This window comes from Microcaecilia unicolor, unplaced genomic scaffold (genome assembly GCF_901765095.1).
Source record: "Microcaecilia unicolor unplaced genomic scaffold, aMicUni1.1, whole genome shotgun sequence".
NCBI classification, from domain to species: domain Eukaryota; kingdom Metazoa; phylum Chordata; class Amphibia; order Gymnophiona; family Siphonopidae; genus Microcaecilia; species Microcaecilia unicolor.
Genome location: NW_021963005.1, coordinates 134,461 through 161,368, shown reverse-complemented (window position 1 = coordinate 161,368; position 26,908 = coordinate 134,461). Strand labels below are relative to the sequence as shown.

The following is a 26,908-nucleotide window of genomic DNA, read 5'->3' as shown; positions in this document are numbered from 1 at the left end:
CTCTGTCACCTGCCCCCTCCATTCATCCCTATCCAGCAATTCCCCTCTCTCCCTGAGCCCTGCCCTGCAATCCATATCCATCCATGCCCATCTGTCCCTTCCATTCATCCCTATCCAGCAATTCCCCTCTCTCCCTGAGCCCTGCCCTCCCAATCCATGCTCCTCTGTCCCCTGCCCCTCCATTCATCCTTTTCCAGCAATTCCCCTCTCTCCCTGAGCCCTGCCCTCCCAATCCATGCCCATCCATGCTCCTCTGAGCCCTGCCCTCCCAATCCATGCCCATCCATGCTCCTCTGTCCCCTGCCCCCTCCATTCATCCTTTTCCAGCAAGTCCCCTCTCTCCCTTCCATGACCCCCCCTCGCATCCATGCTCCTCTCTCTCCCATGTCCCAGCCTGGTCCGCTGTCTTCTCTCCCCCCCCCCCCCCCCCCCCCCCCCCCCCCCTTCGCATTCATGCTATCGTTTCTCCCCTGCCCTCCCGCTCCTATTGTTCAACTGCCCACCCTCTTCGCTCCCCCCAACATCCCTTTTTCTCTTTTTTTTTTTTTTTTTTTTTTTTAAATTTACCTCCGTGGCGGTTCTGGCAGCGCAGCGTCAGGGAAGGAGGCGGCACTCCCGACGTCTAGCCTTCCCTTCGCTGTGTTCCGCCTTCTTCTGATGTCATCCTTGACGTCAGAAGAAGGCGGAACACAGCGAAGGGAAGGCTAGAGACGTCGGGAGCGCCGCCTCCTCCCCTGACGCTGCGCTGCCGGAACCGCCACCACGGAGGTAAATTTAAAAAGAAAAGGAATGTTGCGGGAGGGTGAGCATGGTGCAGCGGCGCCCCCCTGCCATGCTTACCTCGCTTACCGGGTCAGCACGGCCCTGAGGATTCCTTTCTGTGTCTCACCTCCTTACTGTTTTTCCCCTCACTGATTTACCAGGCATCTTTTATAGCTCCATGCCAGAGGAGAAGCTGGTAGTTAATGTGCAAGAGATTCACATGCTAGGTTTTTTTTCCTGGGAAGCAGCCCACTTATTCCCTAATTTTTAAAAGCTGATTATAGCTTTCTGTGACATGCGGCTTCTGGTGTACTTAGAAGGAAAAATCAAATGTTCTTTATTGCGTTCAGTTCTGGTCACCATATCTCAAAAAAGATATAGCAGAATTAGAAAAGATTTAAAGAGCAACCAGAATAATAAAGGGGATCCAACTCCTGCCATATGAGGAAAGGCTAAAGAGGTTAGGGCTCTTCAGCTTGGAACAGAGACGGCTGAGGGGGGATATGATTGAGGTCTATAAAATCCTGAGTGGTGTAGAATGGGTAGAAGTGAATCGATGTTTCACTCTTTCAAAAAGTGCAAAGACCAGGGGACACTCAAATTACATGGAAATAAGTTTAAAACAAATGAGGAAATGTTTTTTCACTCAAAGAATAGTTAAACTGTGGAACTCGCTGCTGGAGGATGTGGTAACAGCAGTTAATGTATTTGGGTTTAAAAAAGGTTTGGACAAGTTCCTGGTGGAAAAGTCCATAGTCTGTTATTGAGATGAACATGGTGGAAGCCACTGCTTGCCCTGGGATTAGTAGTGTGGAATGTTGCTAGCTATTGGGTTTCTGCCAGGTACTTGTGACCTGGATTGGCCACTATTGGAAGCAGGATACTGAGCTAGATTGACCATACTGGTCTTGATCCAGTATGGCTATTCATATGCTTTTTTTTTATAGCTTTTATTTGTAAAACCTAATAGCATTGCACATAACCAAGCCATAGAGTTATATCAGATTGCAAAAAACTTTCCACACTGCCCCTCCCCACCCCCACCCATCACAGTAATGCTTGCATACCTTCTTATTTGTAACCCTCCAGGAGTATAGTTTTCCTCCCAGTTTTTTGGCTTGGATTAAAATACTTTATAAAAGCCCTTGGCATTAGGGATGTCCCCTCTCCCCTTTATTTTTAAATTTGACCTTTGAGTTTTTTTGCTCAGTACCTGGCGGAAATTGCCCTGATATTCCTTAAAATTCATGACCTTCATGCCCTGAGTTTGGAGTCTGACTTGGACATAGTTGCAGTCACAGAGACATGGCTCAATGGTTCCCATGAATGGGATGTAAACATACCAGGCTATAATCTTTTTAGGAAGGATAGAGAGGGACATATAGGTGGAGGAGTAGCTCTGTATGTGAGAAATGATATCCCAGCGACTGAAATGACAGGGAACTGGGGAAAGGAAGAAGCGATATGGATCACCTTAAAAAGAGAGGATAGAACCTTGGTCCACATGGGTGTTGTCTATAGACCCCCGACACAATTGGATGAACTAGATAAAGATCTGATTGCTGATATTCAAAAGTTGGGGAAGAAAAGAGAGGTGCTGTTGTTGGGAGATTTTAATCTGCCGGATGTAGATTGGAAGGTTCCGTCTGCAAAATCGGAAAGAAGTAGAGAGATTGTGGATGCTTTCCAAAGTGCTCTGCTCAGACAAATGGTGAACGAACCCACGCGGGAGGGAGCCACGTTGGATCTGGTGCTCACGAATGGGGATAGTGTGTCAAATGTCCGAGTGGCTGCGCACCTGGGAAACAGTGACCATCAAACGGTTTGTTTTGATGTAACGGCTCATGTGGATGGCGGCCACTCTAAACTGAAAGTCCTGGATTTCAAGCGAGCTGACTTTAACAAAATGAGAGAATACTTGAGGAAGGAGCTGATGGGCTGGGAGGACATACGAGAAGTGGAAGGACAGTGGTCCAGGCTAAAAGAAGTAATAAACAGGGCCACAGACCTTTATGTAAGGAGAGTAAATAAAAGCAAGAGAAAAAGGAAACCGATATGGTTCTCAAAGCAAGTGGCTGAGAAAATAAAGATTAAAGAGTTAGCATTCCAGAAATATAGAAAATCTCAAGAGGAGGAACACGGGGAGGAATACCGGATGAAACTGAAAGAAGCCAAGAGAGAGATACGTCTGGCGAAGGCGCAAGCGGAAGAACAAATGGCTAGAAATGTAAGGAGGGGAGACAAAAACTTCTTCAGGTATATTAGTGAAAGACTATAAAGGGAATTATGAGACTAAAAGATACAACAAAACACTATGTAGAAAATGATGAAGAAAAAGCCAATTTGCTTAATAGATACTTTTGTTCTGTTTTCACTGAAGAAAACCCTGGGGAAGGACCGAGAGGGACTGGCAAAAGTACACCTGAAAAAGAGGTGGATAGAGCGCCGTTCAAGGAAGAGAGTGTGTATCAACAACTTGGAAAGCTAAAGGTGGACAAAGCCATGGGGCCGGACGGGATCCACCCCAGAATACTGAGGGAGCTCAGAGAGGTTCTGGCGGGTCCTCTTAAAGACTTGTTTAATAAATCCTTGCAGACGGGAGAGGTTCCGAGGGATTGGAGAACGGCGGAGGTGGTCCCTCTTCACAAAAGTGGGGATAGGGAAGAAGCTGGAAACTACAGGCCGGTAAGCCTCACTTCGGATATTGGAAAAGTAATGGAAGCCATGCTGAAGGAAAGGATAGTGAATTTCCTGGAAGCCAATAAGTTGCAAGATCCGAGACAACATGGTTTCACCAAAGGGAAATCGTGCCAAACGAATCTCATTGAATTCTTTGACTGGGTGACGGGAGAATTAAATCAAGGACGTGCTATGGACGTCATCTACTTAGATTTCAGCAAGGCTTTCGACACGGTTCCCCACAGGAGGCTTTTAAATAAACTAGACAGCCTGAAGATAGGACCCGAAGTGGTGAACTGGATTAGGAACTGGTTGATGGACAGACGCCAGAGGGTGGTGGTGAATGGAGTTCGCTCGGAGGAAGGAAAGGTGAGTAGTGGAGTGCCTCGGGGATCGGTGCTGGGGCCGATTCTGTTCAATATATTTGTGAGTGACATTGCCGAAGGGTTACAAGGTAAAGTTTGCCTTTTTGCGGATGACACCAAGATTTCCAACAGAGTGGACACCCCGGAGGGTGTGGAAAACATGAAAAAAGATCTGAAGAAACTAGAAGAATGGTCTAACGTTTGGCAATTAAAATTCAATGCGAAGAAATGCAAAGTGATGCACTTAGGGAGTAGAAATCCAAGGGAGACGTATGTGTTAGGCGGGGAGAGTCTGATACTACTACTACTACTACTAACTAGCATTTCTAAAGCGCTACTAGGGTTACGCAGCGCTGTACAATTTAAACATAGGACAGTCCCTGCTCAAAGAGCTTACAATCTAAAAGACAAGAAAACAATCTAAAGACAAGTGAACAATCTAGAGGACGAGTGAACAGTTAGTCTGATAGGGTGGATAGATTGGGGTATTTTATATATCTCGAGTGGTTAGGCGCCGAAGGCAGCATTGAAGAGGTGAGCTTTAAGCAGAGATTTGAAGATGGGTAGGGAAGGGGCATGGCGTATGGGTGAAGGAAGATTGTTCCAGGCATGGGGTGAGGCAAGGCAGAATGGGCGGAGTCTGGAGTTGGCAGTGGTGGAGAAGGGTACTGAGAGAAGGGCACGGACGGGGAGAGGGATCTTGGGGTGATAGTATCTGAGGACCTGAAGGCGATGAAACAGTGCGACAAGGCGGTGGCAGTAGCTAGAAGATTGCTAGGCTGTATAGAGAGAGGAGTGACCAGCAGAAGAAAGGAGGTTTTAATGCCCCTGTATAAGACGTTGGTGAGGCCCCACCTGGAGTATTGTGTTCAGTTTTGGAGGCCGTATCTTGCGAAGGATGTTAAAAAAAATGGAAGCGGTGCAAAGAAAAGCTACGAGGATGGTATGGGATTTACGTTCCAAGACGTATGAAGAGAGGCTTGCTGACCTGAACATGTACACCCTGGAGGAAAGGAGGAACAGGGGTGATATGATAGACGTTCAAATATTTGAAAGGTATTCATCCGCAAACGAATCTTTTCCGGAGATGGGAAGGCGGTAGAACGAGAGGACATGAAATGAGATCGAAGGGGGACAGACTCAGGAAAGATGTCAGGAAGTATTTCTTCACGGAGAGGGTGGTGGACGCTTGGAATGCCCTCCCGCGGGAGGTGGTGGAGATGAAAACGGTAATGGAGTTCAAACATGCGTGGGACACGCATAGAGGAATCCTGTGCAGAAGGAATGGATCCTCAGAAGCTTAGCTGAAATTGGGTGGCGGAGCAGTTGGGGGGAAGAGGGGGTGGTTGTTGGGACGCGAGGATAGGGGAGGGCAGACTTATACGGTCTGTACCAGAGCCGGTGATGGGAGGCGGGAAATACTGCTGGGCAGACTTATATGGTCTGTGCCCTGAAAAGGACAGGTACAAATTCAAGGTAAGGTATACACATATGAGTTTGTCTTGGGCAGACTGGATGGACCATGCAGGTCTCTTTCTGCTGTCATCTACTATGTTACTATGTATATATTTTTTATAAAGAGATTCATAAGATTTTGCTCTGTGCTGACAGTTATTTTACTTATGGAAGCACCTCACTCTGCTCCTCACTTGATGAAATTGTTAGAACAGTATGGGGAACTCAGGTTATAAGCTCAATAATTCTAAATCTCAGATGATGAGGGTGGGACCAATGTTTCCTTTAAGGAGTGGCCTGGTGTGTGTAAATTTTTTTTTTGTGCGAGCAGCAAGGTTTGAAAATCAACAATTTTTGATCAGTATTAGCAATGCATTTCTGTATATAGAACACACACAAAACAAAAATCACTTTTGTGAGCTACACTCTTAAAATGTATGTTTGGGTGGGTCCTACAGTGCCTATTCCCCTTGTGTGTCAGCTTTCAAGATGGTTTCCTCCAGATTTTCATACCTGGGAGTGCATATCTCTTCAAAATTTTTCAAAATGATTGGACATGCTAAACCCAATGGAAATTAATCCTCCCTGGACCCTCTACTAATTGGGTTTTTTCCAGATACTTGTGACCTAGATTAGCCACTGTTTGCAACCTGGTCCAAACCTTTCCCTTGTACCTATCCCGCCTTCTCTGACATCACCTCTTATTTCTGCATGGGCGGGATGGGTCCAAGAGTGCTCCTTCAGGGAATGTAAGGGGGATGGGGTTTGATTTATCCACCCTTCTATGGTTACAATCAAAGTGGTTTACATTTAATATACAGGTACTTATTTTGTAGCTGGGGCAATGGAGAATTAAGTGACTTGCCCAGAGTCACAAGTTGTAGTGGGAAAATAAGAGAGAAAATACCTTAATTGTGCAATTAATCATGATTACAAATTTTAATTCATACAGTCCTATTAAAAAAAATAGATTGCAGAAACTTTGGACACTTGTGTATGGTTCTGTAGGTGCTGCTTTGGTGTCTGTTCTCATTTCTCTGCAAATTGTTGAAGATTGGTTCAACATACAAAATTCTGAGATTTTTCAAATATGATAGATGTAGAATAGAGTAGTAATTGCCATTACATACTTAGGTACAGAGAAGAGAAAATGCACCAAGAGATATTACATGTCTATCAACTAGGTCATATTGAGGGTAATTTCATATTGGGTTTTGAAAAAGGTTGGAAGTGTTACCATTTTTTAAATTTTTTTAATGTCATCTTTATTAAAACAAGTGCAAAGGTTTCAACAATTACCTAGTACGGATTTTTCTTTAACATCTTAGAATTTGCAAAAAGTTATATGTTCCACCCTCCCAGAAAAAGTCTTAACAGTACACCTTGCCTGTGATTGCAAGTTCAAGCAGGATAGAAAACTTAAGTATTTAAGATTCTACCCCAAGCTATGGGGGTCAGAGACGACCAAAAGGGTTCCCACAGAGTGCAGAATCAGTGCTCTCACACAGAGTCCAAGTCTAGTAGTTCACAATGCTCCAAAGATGTTTTGCAAAATCATTAAAGAGCGCCACTGGGCTAAGCTGGGAGTTTCCACCTGAAACCATTTCTGCAGGATACATTTTATACCAAATAACACAGTTCACTTTAAAAACCCAAGATAGCCGTGTGGTGGGGGCCGTACTTATGTCAAATGCAACAATAAAGGTCAAAGGCATGATGTCCTTTGTGATTTCCAAATTAAAGAAACATGGGTTTCCCACTTTCTGCCAAAAGGGTTTGATCATTGTACATGTCCAAAACATATGTCCAAGGGTAGCTCCCAGATGTTGACATTTGGGGCACGTGTCAGAAGGTGCAAATTTTGCCTTATACGCATGGTGGGGAGTATAACAAATTCGTGTTATTCCCAATGCAAAATGTTCTTGGTCAAGGAGCGGAAGGAGTGCAGGCTCTTCAGTAATTGTGCAGAAGTGATGGTGACCCATATGTCCATCGTCCAGTGCTATGCCAGAGTAGTCGAGTCATAAGACGAAAGTAGATCTACAAGTTTATATGATGTAGGGGCACTCTCAAATGCGCTTCTAAACTAAAGGCCTCGGATAGGAGTTCACGGGTCTCTTGTCGTTAGCATCGACTAAGGCAAAGATTGAATGTAATGTTGTAATTCCTTATAAGGAAAAGTATCAAGTGCTCCTAATTGATAATCTTTTCTCAAAGAATAGTAAGGGATCATATTGCCAGACTCATCAACCACATGAAAAAGGTAACATACCCCTTGTAGGTGCCAAAAACGAAGCTGTGCCAACGACATTTCCGGAAGGAAAGCGCCACTGCCATGTATGTATAAAAAGAGTGATTGCGTGATGCTGTTGTAGAGCATGACACAGCCACTTTAAAGTGGCCGTGGCATGCTTAAAAATCAGATAAGGGTGTCCCACTTCTCCCAACAGTGATGACCCAGAGTGAAGTGTACAACTGAAATGAAAAAGGTGTTACCCAAGTCTCAACAGTCGTGTAAGAGAAGTGGGAGGCCACATGATACCAGTCGTTAATTTGCCACATATTACACGCCAAAGGAAAAAGCCCAATTGACTATAAGCCTAGGTCCCCCTTCTCTTTAGGCAAATAAGCTCAAGACAAGGGCATATGGGCTTACTTTCCACTCCACAAATAACAAGAAGTCTGGCAAATGCTCTTTCCTGATGTTTTGTGATTAAAAATTGGCAATGTTTGGCAAAAGTACAACCAACAGGGTAGCAACACCATTTATTTTTTTGTTACATTTGTACCCCACGCTTTCCCACTCATGGCAGGCTCAATGCGGCTTACATGGGGCAATGGAGGGTTAAGTGACTTGCCCAGAGTCACAAGGAGCTGCCTGTGCCTGAAGTGGGAATCGAACTCAGTTCCTCAGTTCCCCAGGACCAAAGTCCACCACCCTAACCACTAGGCCACTCCTCCACATTGTATAAAGCCACTTTTCCTAATATTGAGAGGGGGAAGGTTTGCCAGGTGTTGTGTGCTTTTTGTAAGATCAAATAAAGGTTGTAAATTAATAACGTACAATGTGGAGAGATCACAGGGTAACAACACCCTCAGGTACTTAAGGGATCCATCACCCATCTAAAAAGGAAGTTTCCATTCTACCCAACCCATACTTCTGGTTGCAGAAGTAAGACCATGGATTTATGCAACTTAAGTTTAAAACTCATCCACTTCCAAGGAGGCCTTTCAAGCAATCTCAGGGATGGGACAATACCAACAGCAAATCTGCAAAAGCTAGCGCCTTCACCTCGTTGGTTCCTATGTGCACCCCCTGAATGTCTAGTTCATTTCAAAGTGTACCGAGGAAAGGCTCCAGGTATAGAAGGAAAGTGGGGACAACCCTGACGGATTCCCCGTTCAATAGGAAAGGAGGGTGTCTTAATGCCATTCCTTCTGCACAGGATTCCTTTATGCATATCCCACGCATGTTTGAATTCCGTTACCGTTTTCATCTCCACCACCTCCCGCGGGAGGGCATTCCAAGCGTCCACCACCCTCTCTGTGAAAAAATACTTCCTGACATCTTTTCTGAGTCTGCCCCCCTTCAATCTCATTTCATGTCTTCTCGTTCTACCGCCTTCCCATCTCCGGAAAAGATTCGTTTGCGGATTAATACCTTTCAAATATTTGAACGTCTGTATCATATCACCCCTGTTCCTCGTTTCCTCCAGGGTATACATGTTCAGGTCAGCAAGTCTCTCATCATACGTCTTGGAACGCAAATCCCATACCATCCTCGTAGCTTTTCTTTGCACCGCTTCCATTTTTTTAACATCCTTTGCAAGGTACGGCCTCCAAAACTGAACACACTACTCCAGGTGGGGCCTCACCAACGTCTTATATAGGGGCATTAAAACCTCCTTTCTTCTGCTGGTCACTCCTCTCTCTATACAGCCTAGCAATCTTCTAGCTACGGCCACTGCCTTGTCGCACTGTTTTGTCGCCTTCAGGTCCTCAGATACTATCACCCCAAGATCCCTCTCCCCGTCCGTGCCTATCAGACTCTCCCCGCCTAACACATACGTCTCCCTTGGATTTCTACTCCCTAAGTGCATCACTTTGCATTTCTTCGCATTGAATTTTAATTGCCAAATGTTAGACCATTCTTCTAGCTTCTTCAGATCTTTTTTCATGTTTTCCACTCCCTCCGGGGTGTCCACTCTGTTGCAAATCTTGGTGTCATCTGCAAAAAGGCAAACTTTACCTTGTAACCCTTTGGCAATGTCACTCACAAATATATTGACATACTTAGGCCTAAGGAAGGAGGGATGAAAAACCAACTCTACTCTAGTAGCTTCTGGTCTAAAAACAGATCCTAAAAAGGAGGTAGACAAGTTACAGCCTGTACATCTGTTTTACCTTACTTATTCCTCCTTTACAAAAAAATGAATTGTTTCTCTCTACTTTGTGGCTTAAGCACTCCGAGGGGCTAATTCTATATGGTGGGCACTAAAGATTTATGCACCAGTTCTGCAGGTAAATGATTAGAATAATGGCACATATATGCAAATGCACTATTCTCTGTTCATATGTGCAGATCTAACATATCTTGTATTTCACAGATAGGCAGAGTATGGGTGAAGTACAAGCAGGGGCTCAAATTATAAAATACAAGTTACGTGTATATTTCGGCAGATAGGCATTCTCACACCTCAATTATAATCATGTATTTTATCTGTTACTCTAATATGACATCCTCCAGGTTTATAGAGATTTTATTGTTTCTTGGACTCGTCAGCTTTGAATACCATTTCTGGCACCAGTATCTCTCCCAAATCTTCCTCGGTGAAGACAGAGCAAAGAATTAATTTAATCTCTCCGCTATGACTTTGTCTTCCCTGATTGCCCCTTTTACTCCTCAGTCATCTAGCGGTCTAACCGATTCTTTTGCCGGCTTCTTGCTTTTAATATACAGTGGGGGAAATAAGTATTTGATCCCTTGCTGATTTTGTAAGTTTGCCCACTGACAAAGACATGAGCAGCCCATAATTGAAGGGTAGGTTATTGGTAACAGTGAGAGATAGCACATCATAAATTAAATCCGGAAAATCACATTGTGGAAAGTATATGAATTTATTTGCATTCTGCAGAGGGAAATAAGTATTTGATCCCCCACCAACCAGTAAGAGATCTGGCCCCTACAGACCAGGTAGATGCTCCAAATCAACTCGTTACCTGCATGACAGACAGCTGTCGGCAATGGTCACCTGTATGAAAGACACCTGTCCACAGACTCAGTGAATCAGTCAGACTCTAACCTCTACAAAATGGCCAAGAGCAAGGAGCTGTCTAAGGATGTCAGGGACAAGATCATACACCTGCACAAGGCTGGAATGGGCTACAAAACCATCAGTAAGACGCTGGGCGAGAAGGAGACAACTGTTGGTGCCATAGTAAGAAAATGGAAGAAGTACAAAATGACTGTCAATCGACAAAGATCTGGGGCTCCACGCAAAATCTCACCTCGTGGGGTATCCTTGATCATGAGGAAGGTTAGAAATCAGCCTACAACTACAAGGGGGGAACTTGTCAATGATCTCAAGGCAGCTGGGACCACTGTCACCACGAAACCCATTGGTAACACATTACGACATAACGGATTGCAATCCTGCAGTGCCTGCAAGGTCCCCCTGCTCCGGAAGGCACATGTGACGGCCCGTCTGAAGTTTGCCAGTGAACACCTGGATGATGCCGAGAGTGATTGGGAGAAGGTGCTGTGGTCAGATGAGACAAAAATTGAGCTCTTTGGCATGAACTCAACTCGCCGTGTTTGGAGGAAGAGAAATGCTGCCTATGACCCAAAGAACACCGTCCCCACTGTCAAGCATGGAGGTGGAAATGTTATGTTTTGGGGGTGTTTCTCTGCTAAGGGCACAGGACTACTTCACCGCATCAATGGGAGAATGGATGGGGCCATGTACCGTACAATTCTGAGTGACAACCTCCTTCCCTCCGCCAGGGCCTTAAAAATGGGTCGTGGCTGGGTCTTCCAGCACGACAATGACCCAAAACATACAGCCAAGGCAACAAAGGAGTGGCTCAGGAAGAAGCACATTAGGGTCATGGAGTGGCCTAGCCAGTCACCAGACCTTAATCCCATTGAAAACTTATGGAGGGAGCTGAAGCTGCGAGTTGCCAAGCGACAGCCCAGAACTCTTAATGATTTAGAGATGATCTGCAAAGAGGAGTGGACCAAAATTCCTCCTGACATGTGTGCAAACCTCATCATCAACTACAGAAGACGTCTGACCGCTGTGCTTGCCAACAAGGGTTTTGCCACCAAGTATTAGGTCTTGTTTGCCAGAGGGATTAAATACTTATTTCCCTCTGCAGAATGCAAATAAATTCATATACTTTCCACAATGTGATTTTCCGGATTTAATTTGTGATGTGCTATCTCTCACTGTTACCAATAACCTACCCTTCAATTATGGGCTGCTCATGTCTTTGTCAGTGGGCAAACTTACAAAATCAGCAAGGGATCAAATACTTATTTCCCCCACTGTACCTAAAAAAAAAATGTTTTACTATGTGTTTTTTCTCCAACGCAATCTTTTTTTCAAAGGCCCTCTTTGCCTTCCTTATCAGTGGTTTGCATTTGACTTGACATTCCTTATGCTGTTCCTTATTGTTTTCAGTTGGTTCCTTCTTCCATTTTCTAAAGGATTTTCTTTTTATCTCTAATAGCTTCCTTCACCTCACTTTTTAACCATGTCAGCTGTCGTTTGGTCTTCCATCCTCCTTTTTTAAGACGAAAAATATTTGGCCTGGGCTTCCAGGATAGTATTTTTGAACAGCATCCACGTCTGATGTAAATTTTTAACCCTTGCAGCTGCTCCTCTTTATATATATATATATATATATATATTCCCCCCACACCGTTCTCATTTTATCGTAGGATGTTAACGTGTGTAAGTTCTCTGTGCATGTTCACACATTCATCAAATACACATGCATATTACAGCTGTGTCCAGACTATGCCCCTTGGGAATGTCTTCACATAGTTTGCATTAAAGAAGGCATAACCTTGCAATGCTTCTACTTTTTATGCATGCAGTTTTACTGCAAGCAGCTTTGTAATGGCCATTTTCCACATACTCCCATTAGTTTATGGGGTGTTCCTGCATATGCTAGCATGTGTGGAGTTGTTTTGTCTTTTTTTAGCACTTTGTGGAATAAGTTAGATGCATTATGTATCCAATATGAAAGGTGACAATAAACTAATTTTTCTTTTCTTTGTTCATAGGAGAAAGCTGGGGCCACGCAGCCACTATCCGTCTAATTCTGCATTGGCAGTGTCAGCAAAGGTAAGTAGCTCAGCACATTCTCTTTTTTTTTTTTTTTTTTTTTTTTTTTTTGATTAACAAGAAGTCTTTATTGTAAAAATGAAAGAGCCCTGTACAACAATTGAAAATTACAACTGTATCATTAAGAAAATATCATTCTCTATTTCACACCGAACAGTATTCAACTTACAAGGTTCACTTCCATATCATCATGCTGATCAATCCATAGACTGGTGGGTTGTGTCCATCTACCAGCAGGTGGAGATAGAGAGCAAAGCTTTTGCCTCCCTATATGTGGTCATGTGCTGCCGGAAACTCCTCAGTATGTTCTCTATCTCAGCAGGTGGTGGTCACACACAGCAGCAGCTCTGGCTAGGTCTCCAAGCCTAATTTTTAGGTTTTGTTGACTACCTGGGGTTGAGGGCTCTTCTTGAGCAAGTGCAAACCTGGTGGTGCCAGGTCCCTCCTTTTCTCCCCTCTCCCGCTGGCTCCGTTAAAAAAAAAAAATCTTTGGACGTCCTTAAGGGCGTTTATTTAAACGTTTATTGCAGCTACTCACTGGGACACCAGTTCGTTACAGCTCGGAGCGAGAAGCAGGTAATTTTTACCTTTTTATAGCGGGCAGGGGGTTCCCCGATCGATCTCCACATGGCCTATGGCGTCGGAGGGCGAGGGCGCGAAGAATCGCTCCCCGGACCGCGTGTGCGCTTCTAGCGGGGATGCGGGGGTCTTAAAGTCTGATTCGCCCTTGTTGGGTGTCAGTTTGGAGGCCGGTCAGTGTCCCGGGTCTTCCTCCGGTGCGGCTGTTTTTCCCGCCATAAACGCCCATCCCCCGCTGCTCGCCTCCGCCATCTTGGCCGGCCACTCTGCTCGGACGGCTTCTTCTTGGGCCGCCCTTGAGCTGGGAGACGTTAATGCCATGGCCGCCCTTGATTTGGCCGACGGCAAAAAAGCGGCTAAAGTTAAGCGCCGTTCTTCCCGCGCGGCTCCTTCGCGGAGTGTCGCGCCGGACGCCATCTTGGATGCGCAGCATGTTTCTCCCCCGCTCTTGCGAGCGCCGGTTGAGGGTGCATCTAGGGCTGTGGCCCAGGCTGCTGAAATGCACAGTCTGGGGGGTTTCTCCCTCGAGTTTATTTTGCTGCTGCATCAGGCCTTCCTTATGCAAAACACTGCCCCTTCTCCCTTGTCCGATAAAGGGGTTGAGGCCCCCGGAAGTAAACGCCCTCGGATGGATTCCCAGGCCTTAGAGGACTGTCTCCTCTGATGTAGATGAGGGCAGCGTATCTGAGTTCTCCCAACGGTCCTTTGGGGATTCCTTGGAGGAGACTGATTCCCGCTCGGATGGAGCGGATGACCCCTCTGCAGCGCGGATCTTTCGCTCAGAGGATTTGCCCAACCTGTTAGTGCAGGCCATGAGAATTTTGAAGATTTCCTCTCCAGAGGACGTCTCTCCCTCAGCCCCTGTTGGCTCTGCCATTATGCTAGGGACGAAGCGCCCGCCTAGAACCTTCCACGTGCATGATGCCATGCACACCTTAATTTCGGCTCAATGGGATGTCCCGGAAGCGAGCCTCAAAGTGGCTAGGGCTATGTCCCGCCTCTATCCTTTGCCTGAAAGTGAACGGGAGGCCTTTCTTTGGCCTACCGTGGATTCTTTAATCACTGCGGTGACTAAGAAAACGGCGTTGCCGGTGGAAGGTGGCACAGCCCTAAAGGACACCCAAGACAGAAGATTGGAGGCGGCCTTAAGGTCGTCCTTCGAGGCGGCTGCCTTAAGTTTGCAGGCCTCAGTTTGCGGCTCCTATGTGGCCAGGGCGTACCTGATGATTGTGCAGCGGGCTTCCCCCTCGGATCCTTCCTTGAGGGCTGATTGGCTGGCCCTGGAATCGGGCTTGGCTTATTTGGCAGACTTAGAGGCATATTTTCAAAGCACTTAGCCTCCCAAAGTTCCATAGAAACCTATGGAACTTAGCCTCCCAAAGTGCTTTGTAAATAAGCCTGTTACTGTATGATGTCTTGAGAGCCTCGGCTAAAGGTATGGCTCAGACAGTCTCTGCGCGGCATTGGTCTGCTGACCACGCCTCTAAGTCCCGCCTGGCTAAGTTGCCTTTTAAAGGCAAGCTGCTCTTTGGGGTCGAGCTGGACAAAATTGTGACCGATCTCGGCACGTCTAAGGGCAAGAGGTTACCAGAGGTCAGGGCTCGGGCCAGTGCTCGCCCCGGTAACTCCAGAGGACGGTTTCAGGAAGCCCGTCGGTACCGCCCGGGCAAGTCGGGTTCCTCTGCCCCCTCTTCCTTCAAGAGGAACTTCTCCCCCAAGCAGCATTCCTTTCGCAGAGACCGCCGTCCCGAAGGTGCGCCCTCCGGTCCTCCCCCAGGGTCTCGTACCCAATGACGGGGTCCTGGTCCATGGCCCAGTGCAGATTGGAGGACGCCTGTCCTCGTTTCTGGGCGAGTGGACCAGGGTAACTTCAGACGCTTGGGTGCTGGAAGTCATCAGAGACGGCTACAAGCTAGAGTTCTGCCGACCCTTAAGAGACGGGTTTGTACTCTCTCCCTGCAAGTCTCCGGTCAAAGCTGTGGCAGTGCAGCAGACCTTGGACAATCTGATCCGCCTGGGTGCGGTCGTTCCGGTGCCAGAAAATCAGCTTGGCAAGGGACGTTACTCCATTTACTTTGTGGTACCAAAGAAAGGAGGTTCTGTACGGCCTATCCTCGACCTCAAAGGGGTCAATCGGGCCTTGAAAGTTCGGCACTTTCGCATGGAGACTCTCCGCTCTGTTATAGCGGTAGTGAAGGCAGGGGAGTTCCTGGCATCCTTGGACATCAAGGAAGCGTACTTGTATATTCCCATCTGGCCTCCTCATCAACGTTTTCTGCGTTTTGCAGTCCTGGGCCGACACTTCCAGTTCAGAGCCCTCCCGTTCGGGTTGGCTACTGCTCCGCGGACCTTCTCCAAAGTAATGGTGGTCATCGCGGCCTTCCTGCGAAAGGAAGGAGTACAAGTCCATCCTTATCTGGACGACTGCTTGATCCGAGCCCCCTCTTATGCAGAGTGCGGCAAAGCTGTGGACCGGGTGATTGCTCTTTTGAGCTCCCTGGGGTGGATCATCAACTGGGAGAAAAGCCAGCTGCGCCCGACTCAGTCCCTGGAGTATCTGGGAGTTCGATTCGACACCCAAGTGGGCAGAGTGTTCCTGCCGGACAATCGGATTGTCAAACTTCAGGCTCAGGTGGTACGTTTTCTTAAGGGAGTTAATCACCTGCGCCCTCCTCTGCACTCAGTGGTGCCTGCATGGAATCTCAACCTGGTGCTAAGAGCCTTGCAGAAGCCGCCTTTTGAACCCTTGTCGAGGGCATCTCTGAAAGACCTGACGTTGAAAGCAGTCTTTTTGGTGGCTATCACTTCAGCCAGAAGAGTTTCCGAGCTCCAGGCACTCTCATGTCGAGAGCCTTTTCTGCAGTTCACTGAGGCAGGAGTGACTATTCGCACAGTGCCTTCCTTCCTGCCCAAGATTTTCTCGCTTCCATGTGAATCAGCAGCTCTGTCTCCCTTCCTTTCGTAGGGAGGACTACCCAGAGGAATACTCTGCTCTCAAATATCTGGATGTGAGACGAGTCATCATCAGATACTTGGAAGTGACCAATGATTTCCGGAAATCGGATCATCTGTTTGTCCTGTTTGCAGGTCCTCGTAAGGGTCTGCAGGCTGCTAAGCCTACAGTGGCAAGATGGGTCAAGGAAGCCATTGCAGCGGCTTATGTGGCCGCGGGGAAGGTGCCGCCTATCCAGCTGAAGGCTCACTCCACTAGAGCTCAGGCGGCCTCGATGGCAGAGGCCGGGTCCGTCTCCTTGGAAGAGATATGCAAGGCGGCAACTTGGGCATCAGCCCATACCTTCTCCAGGCATTACCGCTTGACCGTGGCTGCTCGGGCGGAGGCCCGGTTTGGAGCTTCAGTGTTGCGGTCAGGGATTTCAATATCCCGCCCTGGGTGAGTACTGCTTCGGTACATCCCACCAGTCTATGGATTGATCAGCATGATGATATGGAAGGTAAAATTATGTATCATACCTGATAATTTTCTTTCCATTAATCATAGCTGATCAATCCATAGCGCCTCCCAGATATCTGTACTGTTTATATTCTGGTTGCATTTCAGGTTCAAGTTTAGTCTTCAGTTCCTGTTCAGGAGGACTTCGTGTTAAGTTTTTTCAATTGGATTCTTCAAGAGTTGAGACGAGTTTGTGTTACAGTGCGTTGCTGCATTCCTCTCCCCTCCGTTTTATGGGGATGGATTGAGACACAAATTCTGCCGGCGCTCCCTCCCGCTTCGTGCAGCTGTAGGGCAACTTTGTACCCCCTCCGCTTCGGCGGTGTTAGGGTCAGTCAGCTCCTCCCGCAGTTGCAGGATAAGCCAGATCCCCCCGCATCAGCGGGATGGTGTCCTTCCCCCGCTCCGCGGGGATGAGCTGGACGGATTCCCCTCCCCCACTTGTGTGGGGATGAGCTGGGTTAATTCCCCTCCCCCGTTTCGGCGGTGGTGAGCTGGGCAGAGTGTCCCTTTGTGGGTGTAATTCTCTAAGTGCTGAGTCCTGCGGATGGAGCTTGGATATCGACATACTGAGGAGTTTCCGGCAGCACATGACCACATATAGGGAGGCAAAAGGATTGCTCTCTATCTCCACCTGCTGGTAGATGGACACAACCCACCAGTCTATGGATTGATCAGCTATGATTAATGGAAAGAAAATTATCAGGTATGATACATAATTTTACCTTCTAATGACAGCATATGTCTAGACTTCACTTTTTATTCCCATTTTAGCACATTCTCCTTTTTATTCTTTCCAACCCAACAGAAGTTGGAAAGAATGAAATAAAAGGGGTTGAGAATATGTGTCAATCTGAGGGTAAAATAACTCTGAAAATTTAACAGAGTGGAATGGCACTTGATATATAGGCAAAACTGGTAAAAAGACAAGTTCAAATATGGGCCAGATCAAACTAGAGGTTCCAGAGAAATAAGCTCCCCAAAAACTTGGTACAATGCATTTCTATGGAAGAAAGAATTCCAACTTTTATAGCACAAATACTTATATACAGTGAACACAACATTTAGGACATTTCTCTTTTCAGACTACCTCTTTCCGTTCATTACTTCTGTCTACCACCATCACAGCCCACCGTGCAAACTTCATCTCTCCAAACCTACTCCCCACCACTTCACCACCACACAAACAGCCCCTCCAAACTATCTCACCAACCCAGTTACCCCACCACAGACACAACACATGCAGATCACACACAACATAGGTACGCACAAACGTGCACACCACACAAACACTGGAACTGCAAATAATTCCATAACTGAAATGTACTGTATTTTAAGTTATTTAGATATATAACCGTCTGACTGAATTGTATGACTTCTATTGGTTGCTATGGTGCTCATTTTCAAAGCAGAATGCCTTAAAATTTATCTGCTAAAAACATCCAAATACTGATTTTGGAAAGTCAGAATTTGTACACTTAATGCTGCAGTTCACCCAAATAGCAATGTTTTGGGTGGAACTAGGGAGGGCCAAAAAGTAGGATGTCCAACAGGGAAGAAAGGTCAATGTAAAAATAAAAAAAGTTTTTATCCAGACCTGTTTTAATCATGTCCAAGTTACAAAATGTTGCTCTAATTGAGCAGCTGACCACTGGAGGGATTAAGGCATGACCCCTCCTTCTCCTCTGAAAGTGGAAACTGGAAAGGAAAAACAGGCCAATATCTGCTTCAGGTATTATGGCAATTCTTAATAAAGCAGTAAGCAGGCCAGAGGAGTAGCCTAGTGATTAGTGCAAGGGACCTCTGAACCAAGGAATCCAGCTTTCAACTTTTTTTTTCCTTTTCTTTTGTAACACAAGAATAGCCGTAGTGGCTATTTTTAACATTAGAATAGCCTAATGGTCCATCTAGCCAAGTATCCTGCTTCCAACAGTGGCCAATTCAGGTCACAAGTACCTGGCAGAAACCCAAATAGTGGCAACATTTCATGCTTCTAATCCCAGGCCAAGCAATGGCTTACCCTATGTCTGTCTCAATAGCAGACTATGGACTTTTCCTCCAGGAACTTATCAAAACCTGAGTCTTCCAGAAATAGAGAAATACCTACTCTACCTAATTAGAACACCTGCAAGCCAGAAGGCTATTGAAGTGGTGTACATTCATGTGCCGTAGATATTTTTAGACCCTGGAGGGATCAGATTTACAAAAAAACGAGTTATAGTGGGGTTTGAACCCGTGTCCCTTGGTTTACAGTGCACTGCACTAACCACTAGGCTGCTACTCTGTTCTGCAGCGACATCTGTATGGCCATATTTTTGAAAATGGTGCTAGACAGACGTTCATATCACTGGGGGGAGGGGGGTTTTGTCATTCAAAAGTTGGACATTTGGAAAATGTAAAAGCATCCATCTCGCAGCCAAACAGGAAATCTAGACAGTTTTCCTGTTTGATTATGGCTGTGAGATGAACATATTTTTTTTTGTTTTATTTACACATTCATTTTTGAAATTGGCCTTTCTAGTACTGCTGAATGTTGACCCTTTTATTTCCCCAGCACAAGAACTTGCCCCAGCTCACCATCTCCTTTTCTGTGACCAGAGCAATGCTTCTCAACCCAGTCATCAGGGCACACCCAGCCAATCAGGTTTTCAGGGTTCTCACAATGAATATGCACGAACATTCAAATCTATCTCATGCATATTCATTGTGGATATCCTAAAAGCCATAGCAATGCGCTGTGGAAATAAAGGGGCTGACATTCAACAGGACTTATCCAAGTAGGAATGGCTCCCATCCTGATAAGTCCCTTTGACCAGATCTCTTTACCCAGATTTTCAGTGGCATAATTCGGATAATGCCACTAAATATTCAGTCAGACCACCTCAGCATTATCCATGTAGTGTTGGGATGGTCTTGGGGTGGAGCTTGGATAGAGCCAAGAGTTACCCAGTTATCAGCAATATTCACTCTGCTGACAGGGTAACTATCCCGATTAAAAGTTAGGACAGAGAAAGGCTGTCCTAACTTTATCTGGTTCTCTATCCAGGTACCAATCTGAATATTGTCAGTACCTGAAGAAGCAGTGCTAGCCAGTATCCAGATTACCGGTGCTGAATATCCAGGTAGATTAAGTTCACAGCGGCCAGTGTTTAAAAAAACAAACAAAAAAAATGCTGTAGGTTGAATAATATCCTTAAGTTTCTATGTGTGGTAGGAGATGGAAAAGAAATGAAGCCACCCCCCAAAATTGGAAAAGCAGTTGCAACTACTGTATGTACAAACACTGATTTACATACAGGCATACTAGCCCACAAAGACACACACACACAACACAGAGCAAAGACACACACACACAACACAGAGCAAAGAGACACGTGCGCGTACGAAATTTTGGAAGGTTTAGCTTAACATATGAATGGAAGAGTAGCCTAATGGTTAAAGCAGCAGGTTGAGAATCAGGAGAGCCCAACGCAAATCCCACTGCAGCTTCTTGGTATATTGGGTAAGTCATTTAACCCTCCCTTGCCTTAGGTACAAACTGTGACTGTGAGCCCTCCAGGGAAAGAAAAATACCTACTGTACCTGAGTGTATACTGCTGCAATAGCTTTCAAACTTGCAGGTGCTATACAAGAAATTTTATACTTTATTTTCAAAAGGTATTTATTTATTTATTTAGAACATTTGTATCCCACATAATCCCACCATGGCAGGCTCTATGTGGCTAACAACATTTATGAAAAGTACATCATACCTAACTCAAGGTTAAACAGAGAATAAAGAGAGACCCTTATAGGAATTAACTGACAGGGAAAACATGTAAAGCACAGCTCGTGGAATTTTTTCCAACTTATCTGTGGGTTTGCATAACTTAGAGGGAGGGCAGTTGGAATGGAGTGGTACCCAAATATTCTGTTGGTTTTCAAAGAAGAAGAATAGTGATGCCAGATGTGATCATATAACAAACCATTAGATGTCACTGTCAACAGATTTCAAATGATGGATTCACAGTTGAGCCACAGGGTGACATGTATTGCTGTAGTTCTCCACCTTATAGCAACAAGTAGCAAATGAGTAGTCACTAGGAGGGGGCATTTTTGATATGGTGTTTGTTAGAGTTTGGACATTTTGAGCTAAACGTCCCAGATTCGAATAGGAAATATAGCCATTTTTGAAACAGTAAGATGTCTATATCTTTTTTTTCAAAAATAGCCACATGCTAGATGGTTTTGTGCTCAGTGCATTTATCTTTTTGGTCCACTTTCGAAAAAAACTACTACTACTTATCATTTCTATAGCGCTACTAGACATATGCAGCGCTGTACACTTGAACATGAAGAGACAGTCCCTGCTCGACAGAGCTTACAATCTAATTAGGACAGACAAACGAGATAAGGGAATATTAGTCAGGATGATAAAATAAGGGCTATTGGAGGACCAGCATTCTGGCCACAAAGACATCGCAGTAGAGCAGTGGGGCATCCTGGTGCAGCTGTAGTGGACTTCTCATAAAAGCTCCCAGGTACACATCTCGCCATTACCCCCTTATCTTGTCTGCTGAGCTCTCCAAAACCCACTGCCCACCCTTTACCCACAATAGCCCTTTTGGGTAAAGGGTGTCACCTATATGTGGGTACAGTAGGTTTTTGGTGAGTTTTGGAGGGCTCACAGTTTCCATCACCAGTGTACCACCACTGCATTACTCCAGGGACCAGCTTGCTGCTTTAATAAAACTGGCTATAACATCTGAAGCTGTCTTAGAGGCTGGTAAGTACTATTTTTATTCACATCTTTGGGGGGGGGGGGGGGGGGGGGTAAGGAGGATCATCCCTGATTCCCTCCAGTGGTCATTTAGGGCTCCTTTTTGTGTCTTATTCATTCTAAAAACAGGTCTAAGTCAAAACTTTTGTTTCAGCCCTAGACATTTTCGTTTTGTTCCATTATGGCTATAAAACATCCAAGTGTCAGGAATGTCCTAAGCCTGCCGCCCTATTCTCATCACGACACACCTCCTTGTGATTTGGACGCACTTCAGACAAATTGCATAGATAAACATTTGCAAAATAAGTTTCAAAAATATTGATTTGGACATTTTGAGAAGGAATATATCCAAATGCTGCTTTATGACACTTGGACATTTTTCTCTTTCAAAAATGAGCCCCTAGGTGTAACTGTTTGTTTATTTATAGCAACCATTAAGAAAGCTATATGATTTAGTCACTAGGTGACACAACAGAATTTGCAATAAAGGAAATTTAGTACACATCTGAATCACTCACTAAGAGCTAGCCCAACTGGGATACTCTACATTTCACTGAACTCCTACGTTTAGGAACATAGAAAGTGGGTGGTAATAGAGGTGGACTTAGGGTAAAGAAAAAAAAAGAGGAGCTTCATACTGATTTTCAGAACTAGACTCATAAACCTAGGCAAATGAATGACAAGTCTAAATTTACAAGCATTATTTTTAAACTCCTAAATGAATATGAATTTTCAGCTGAAAACGGACTCCTAAGCTTGGCACAAATTTAAGGAGCTCAGCTTTTTTATTTTATTTATTTTTCATTTTTTTGGAAAATGGTAAATTCTGCTGAACTGCTACTGCAGTGCTCCACCCCCCCCCCCCCCCCCCCCCCCCCCCCCCACCAAATTCCTCTTAAAACAAGAACAAGATCTGATCAAGCAGAATGAGCAACATAACTCAATAATTCTGTCAAGTCAAACATTTTGTTCCAAGAGAGACAGTTTCTATAATAAATCACTCAGGGCCTCTTATCAAGCTGCGCTAGCGGCTTCCGGTGCAATAATGCCGACAAAGCCCATTCTCTTTGAATGGGCTTAGTCTGCATTTCTGCAGGGGAACCGCTAGCGTGGCTTGATAAGAGAGGCTCTCGGTGAATAAACACTGTATGCTAAGAGGACTAGGGATTACTAGTCTATACTAGCTGCCCCAGAGCAAACAGAATTGATATCCAAAAGTTCTGGATTTACCTCTCAGAAGAGGCACCAGCTCTGTGTTAGAGAACCCCAACTACTGAGCAAATTACCACCTTGCCCCGGGAGAAGTAATCAGTATTGAGTTTAACATCCCCACAAATGTTTTGGAACATTGGCTCTTGTTTCTCAATTCCAGAAAACAATTTTTTTGTTTGTTTAAATCTTTCCCTCAAGTAAAAAAAAATATATATATATATATATCTTCAGTAAAACAAGGACTCTAGGTGATAACCAAGCACTACACTAAACTGTAATGCAAAAAGCATTTGTTAATGGTCACTTTCCCAGAAATTTCACTTTACAACAGTCTCATAAAAGGACCAGCTTAGGAGAACTGACAATTGTAGGATTTCATCTCTCTCAATAGAATGTGGGTACGTACCCTCCCTCCCCAGGGTTAGTAAATGTGCATTTGGAGTGATGAGCTCTGTCGCTGTGTGGTGAAATGCTCAGCACACAAACCTGGACCGGAAATCCTTGCCCTGGCATTTCATATTACTGTAGCATATTCCAGTTTTGTAAACTCCTGGCTATTCCTATCAACAAGGCAAGAGAGTGCAGTGCAAGTAAAATGTGGAACACTGACGACATTTTTCCAACAAAGGGAGAAACCACCTTCCGTCGTCTGGCACCAATTAGCATGAAAGCATCACAGACACCCTGCCAAGGATTCTGCTAATTATTTTTAGGTATCATTATCATAGGAAGCATTTAATTATAGCCTGAGGAAGCTTTCTACTGAACATCAACTATGGAGGGGATTCCTCTGAACTTGGAATAGTGGGCTGTGATTTTTAGAACAGTTTGTGTCAAAGCACTTGCAACAGGATCTCTTTTATAAACTCACAGCTATACGGTTGTCCTACTATGTCAATGATACAATAGGGTCTGTCCTCAAGACAGTTAAGCCTAGGAGTACCATAAGTGACCCTGTTATAGCACAGGGAGGGAGGGAATCAGTCCTATGGTTCAGCACTAGGTGGGAGGTCTTGAAGCAAAAAGCCAAACTGTTGTGTGGATATCCCTGTGGCTGGTGCTATGGGGGTTCTGTCTCCTGTCATTTTGACCCAGTTTTGGAGAACTGTGGGACGCTGCATGGTATATACCAGGAAAAAGTGATGATTAGCTGGTCTTACACTAACTCCTCGTCTCCACCCCCCAAAAACCCCAACCCTTCCTCGCTTCATCAGTAATGTATTCTTTAATTTGAAGTAAAAGTCTGACAGCTCTCAAGGAGAATTGAGTGTCCAATCAATTCTCTGATATGAAATGGTTTAGGGACAAAATTCTTTTGTGTTTAAGTACTAAAAATTTATAAAAGCCACTCGTTTCAAAAGAACTTCAAGCTTCATACGATACATTATAGTGAAATACATAATAGAAAGCAGGCATACAAATAATGCATTGAGATCAGATTTAAATTAAATACCTCTTGAAATATGGTACTTTTAGAACATTTGACCTGGGAGGATGGGGCATTATCTTATGCAGATTTGCTTCTTATCTGCTCCAGCTGATAGGTTTGCTTACATGCAAATCTTGCATTATGCTGCTGGCCCAATTTATTTCTATGAGAGAAGCAGCTCTTCTTCTGCATCACAAAAACTTTGATACACTGAAGCATTTCAATTAGGGAAAATGAAGTTACTTACCTGTAACAGAAGTTCTCCATGGACAGCAGGATAAGTCAGCCCATGGTGCCATTGGATGATGTCACACGTGTGGCTGACTCGTCCTGTTTGTCAGTGGAGAACTGCCTCTCTCCTCTTCCTTCCAGGTCATAGATACAAACAAGATTTACACAGAGAGACTGAAAATAATTCCATGAGAGATGCTCCACATGCTTTCCCCATTATGAATCCCTCATTGATGTCATAGCCTATTACCACCCACTTTCTATGTGAGTATAAATTTAGGCATTCTGCTGTAGTAAATCTCCAATTAGGAGCATAACTCTCAAAGTAAAAACAATAAATAAATTGTGTGACTTGTTAATTATTATTCACAGAGTAACTAAAAAGACACATGTTCTCCATCTCCACAGGACAGTCCTGGAATTAGCTTAAATTACAAACATTCTTAATTTAAACTAACAAAGTCTGCGGTCATGATGTTTTAATGCAAATGAGAATTTCAGGCTCTTTGTTTTTAGATATCAAGATATTAGTGAAATATATGCATATATATGTATGTGTCTTAAAGATAGCTCAGATGATACGTACACTGCCTGACACCTAGGAGGTTTCTGGTTCAAGTCCTAGATTGGCTGGAGTGCAAAATTCTATAGGTCTTACTCAAGTGCTTATTTGAATTAGAAAGATACAGGGGAAGAGGCAAGAGAAAAACTACCTATGACACAATCTGCTGTTGTCACAATGGTTCACTTTATTTTGCCTGCTTCCATAGACCAGTTTTCTTAGGAAATATTTTCAACCAAAACAAAATGGACCATAAAAATATTACTAGTAGTAGTAATCAGTGTTATTGCTGTATTTTTGATTAGGTTTGCAACATTATATAAATCGCCCAGTCAGAAGGAGTCTACAGTACCTTTCCATATTTCAGTAAGTGCTTCCTTTCTTCAGAAAAACAGTTTCTGTAGAGTGACTGATATTAGGTATAATGGTAATGCTTCATGAACAAGCAGGATTATTCTAGCCACAACAGTGGGTGACATCACTGGGTGGTGCCAAACCTAAGTCTGATCTTCCCATGCTCAGAAACCACTTTAGTAAGCTGTGTGGGTGTTCCTTCACGGCACTTCAACCTTCCCCCTCACACTGGAGGGGGGAAAGATGGCAGATTGAAACATTAGGTGTATAGATTACTAAGCATAGCCTAGCTAAAGGTCTTGTCCATTTCATAAGTTTGATCAAAGCAAAAAATACTTGGTGGAGTTATGAACAGAGGACCATGTTGCTGCTTTGCAAATATTCACTGTCTATGCTGGACATAACTGGGTGACAGATGCTGCCATTGCTCTTAGATGAGCAGTCACTCTTCCAGGAAGTTGAGCATTAGCATGTTGGCAGAAGAATAAAAAATACCACATAGTTGGATATTCATAGAGTTCTCTTAGCAACAGGCGTGCTCCGTCTGTTGGGGATCGTAGGATACAAAGAGCAGAGACGATCTGTTCTGAAACTTTGCTGAATATAAATCTGTATCACTCATTTACAATGTAGAGTATGGAGAAGTTTCCTTACGAAAAACATGTGGTTCTGTGAAGAATGTATGAAGAACACTAGTTGATTTACATGGAAATTGGAAATCACTTCTGGAATAAATTTAGGATGAGTACACATTAACACACAGTTGTCGTATATCTGTGTGTATGCTGAATAATATATCAAAGCATGGAGCATGGCAAGCAAAAGTAATGGACACAAGCAATCTAGGACATGAAATCGGCAAGAGTTCAATGGTGTACAGGAACTACAAAAGTACAAAGTTAAGAACCCACACCTTGCGGGGTTTGTGGATAAGTGATCTAATATTCATAGTCCTTTCATGAACCTTGATACCAGAGGTGCTTGGAGACTGAATTCCTCTCTAACTGGTTTATGTCAGACCACTATAACACTGAGATGAACCTCAACTGATCTGGTGCTCAGGCTAGGTTAAAGAAGATACTGAAGGAACGATGGTATGGAACAGTGAAAGGGATCTTTCCACTAGGAAGTACGCAATGATGCAAAGCCAACAAAATGTCCTGAACTTCAGTAAACATAATGGGAAATGAAATTAACTCCCTTTTAACAGCCAGGCCAACAGGATAAGTGACTGAAGGTTGGGATGAAGGGGCTGCTCATTGTATTGTGTGATGCACATCAACTAGGTGAATCTATGATGAGGCAGTCTAGTGTCAGATGCGCCAGCTAAGGGAACCAAATCTGTCTTAGCCAGTAAGGCACAACCAGTATAAGGGTCACTTCATCTTGTCATATTTTTTGTTGTCCTGGTTATTGGAGGTAAAGCATAAAGAAGACTATTTGCCAGCCATCTGAACAGAAGAAACTGCACTGCCAATTACAGATGGTCAAAAGACAGTCAATTTCTGGATATCTTCATCTTTTGAAGATACTGCAATCAGCTTCATTGTCCAGCGACCACTCATATGGATCCAGATGGTGGCTTAAGCTGTTCACAAATTGGTTTTGCTTTCCCATGACAGGTATGTCACAGTGATGAAAAGATCCACTTTCAATGCTATTTTCTATATTCTGTACTGAATGTGAAAAAAAGCTCTGAAGTCTTGTGCTGTCAAGGT

The 26,908-nt window shown here is 44.5% G+C and overlaps 1 protein-coding gene across 1 annotated transcript in view; it reads left to right on the top strand.

Moving 5' to 3' along the window:
- Nucleotides 1-26,908, top strand: part of LOC115458714 (DNA repair protein RAD51 homolog 3-like) — a 75,346-nt gene that overhangs the window by 38,310 nt on the left and 10,128 nt on the right. The window contains exons 7-8 of the mRNA XM_030188541.1: nucleotides 12,553-12,613; nucleotides 25,142-25,202. Of these exons, the coding sequence (XP_030044401.1) occupies nucleotides 12,553-12,613; nucleotides 25,142-25,202 (122 nt within the window). The remainder of the gene's footprint in view (nucleotides 1-12,552; nucleotides 12,614-25,141; nucleotides 25,203-26,908) is intronic.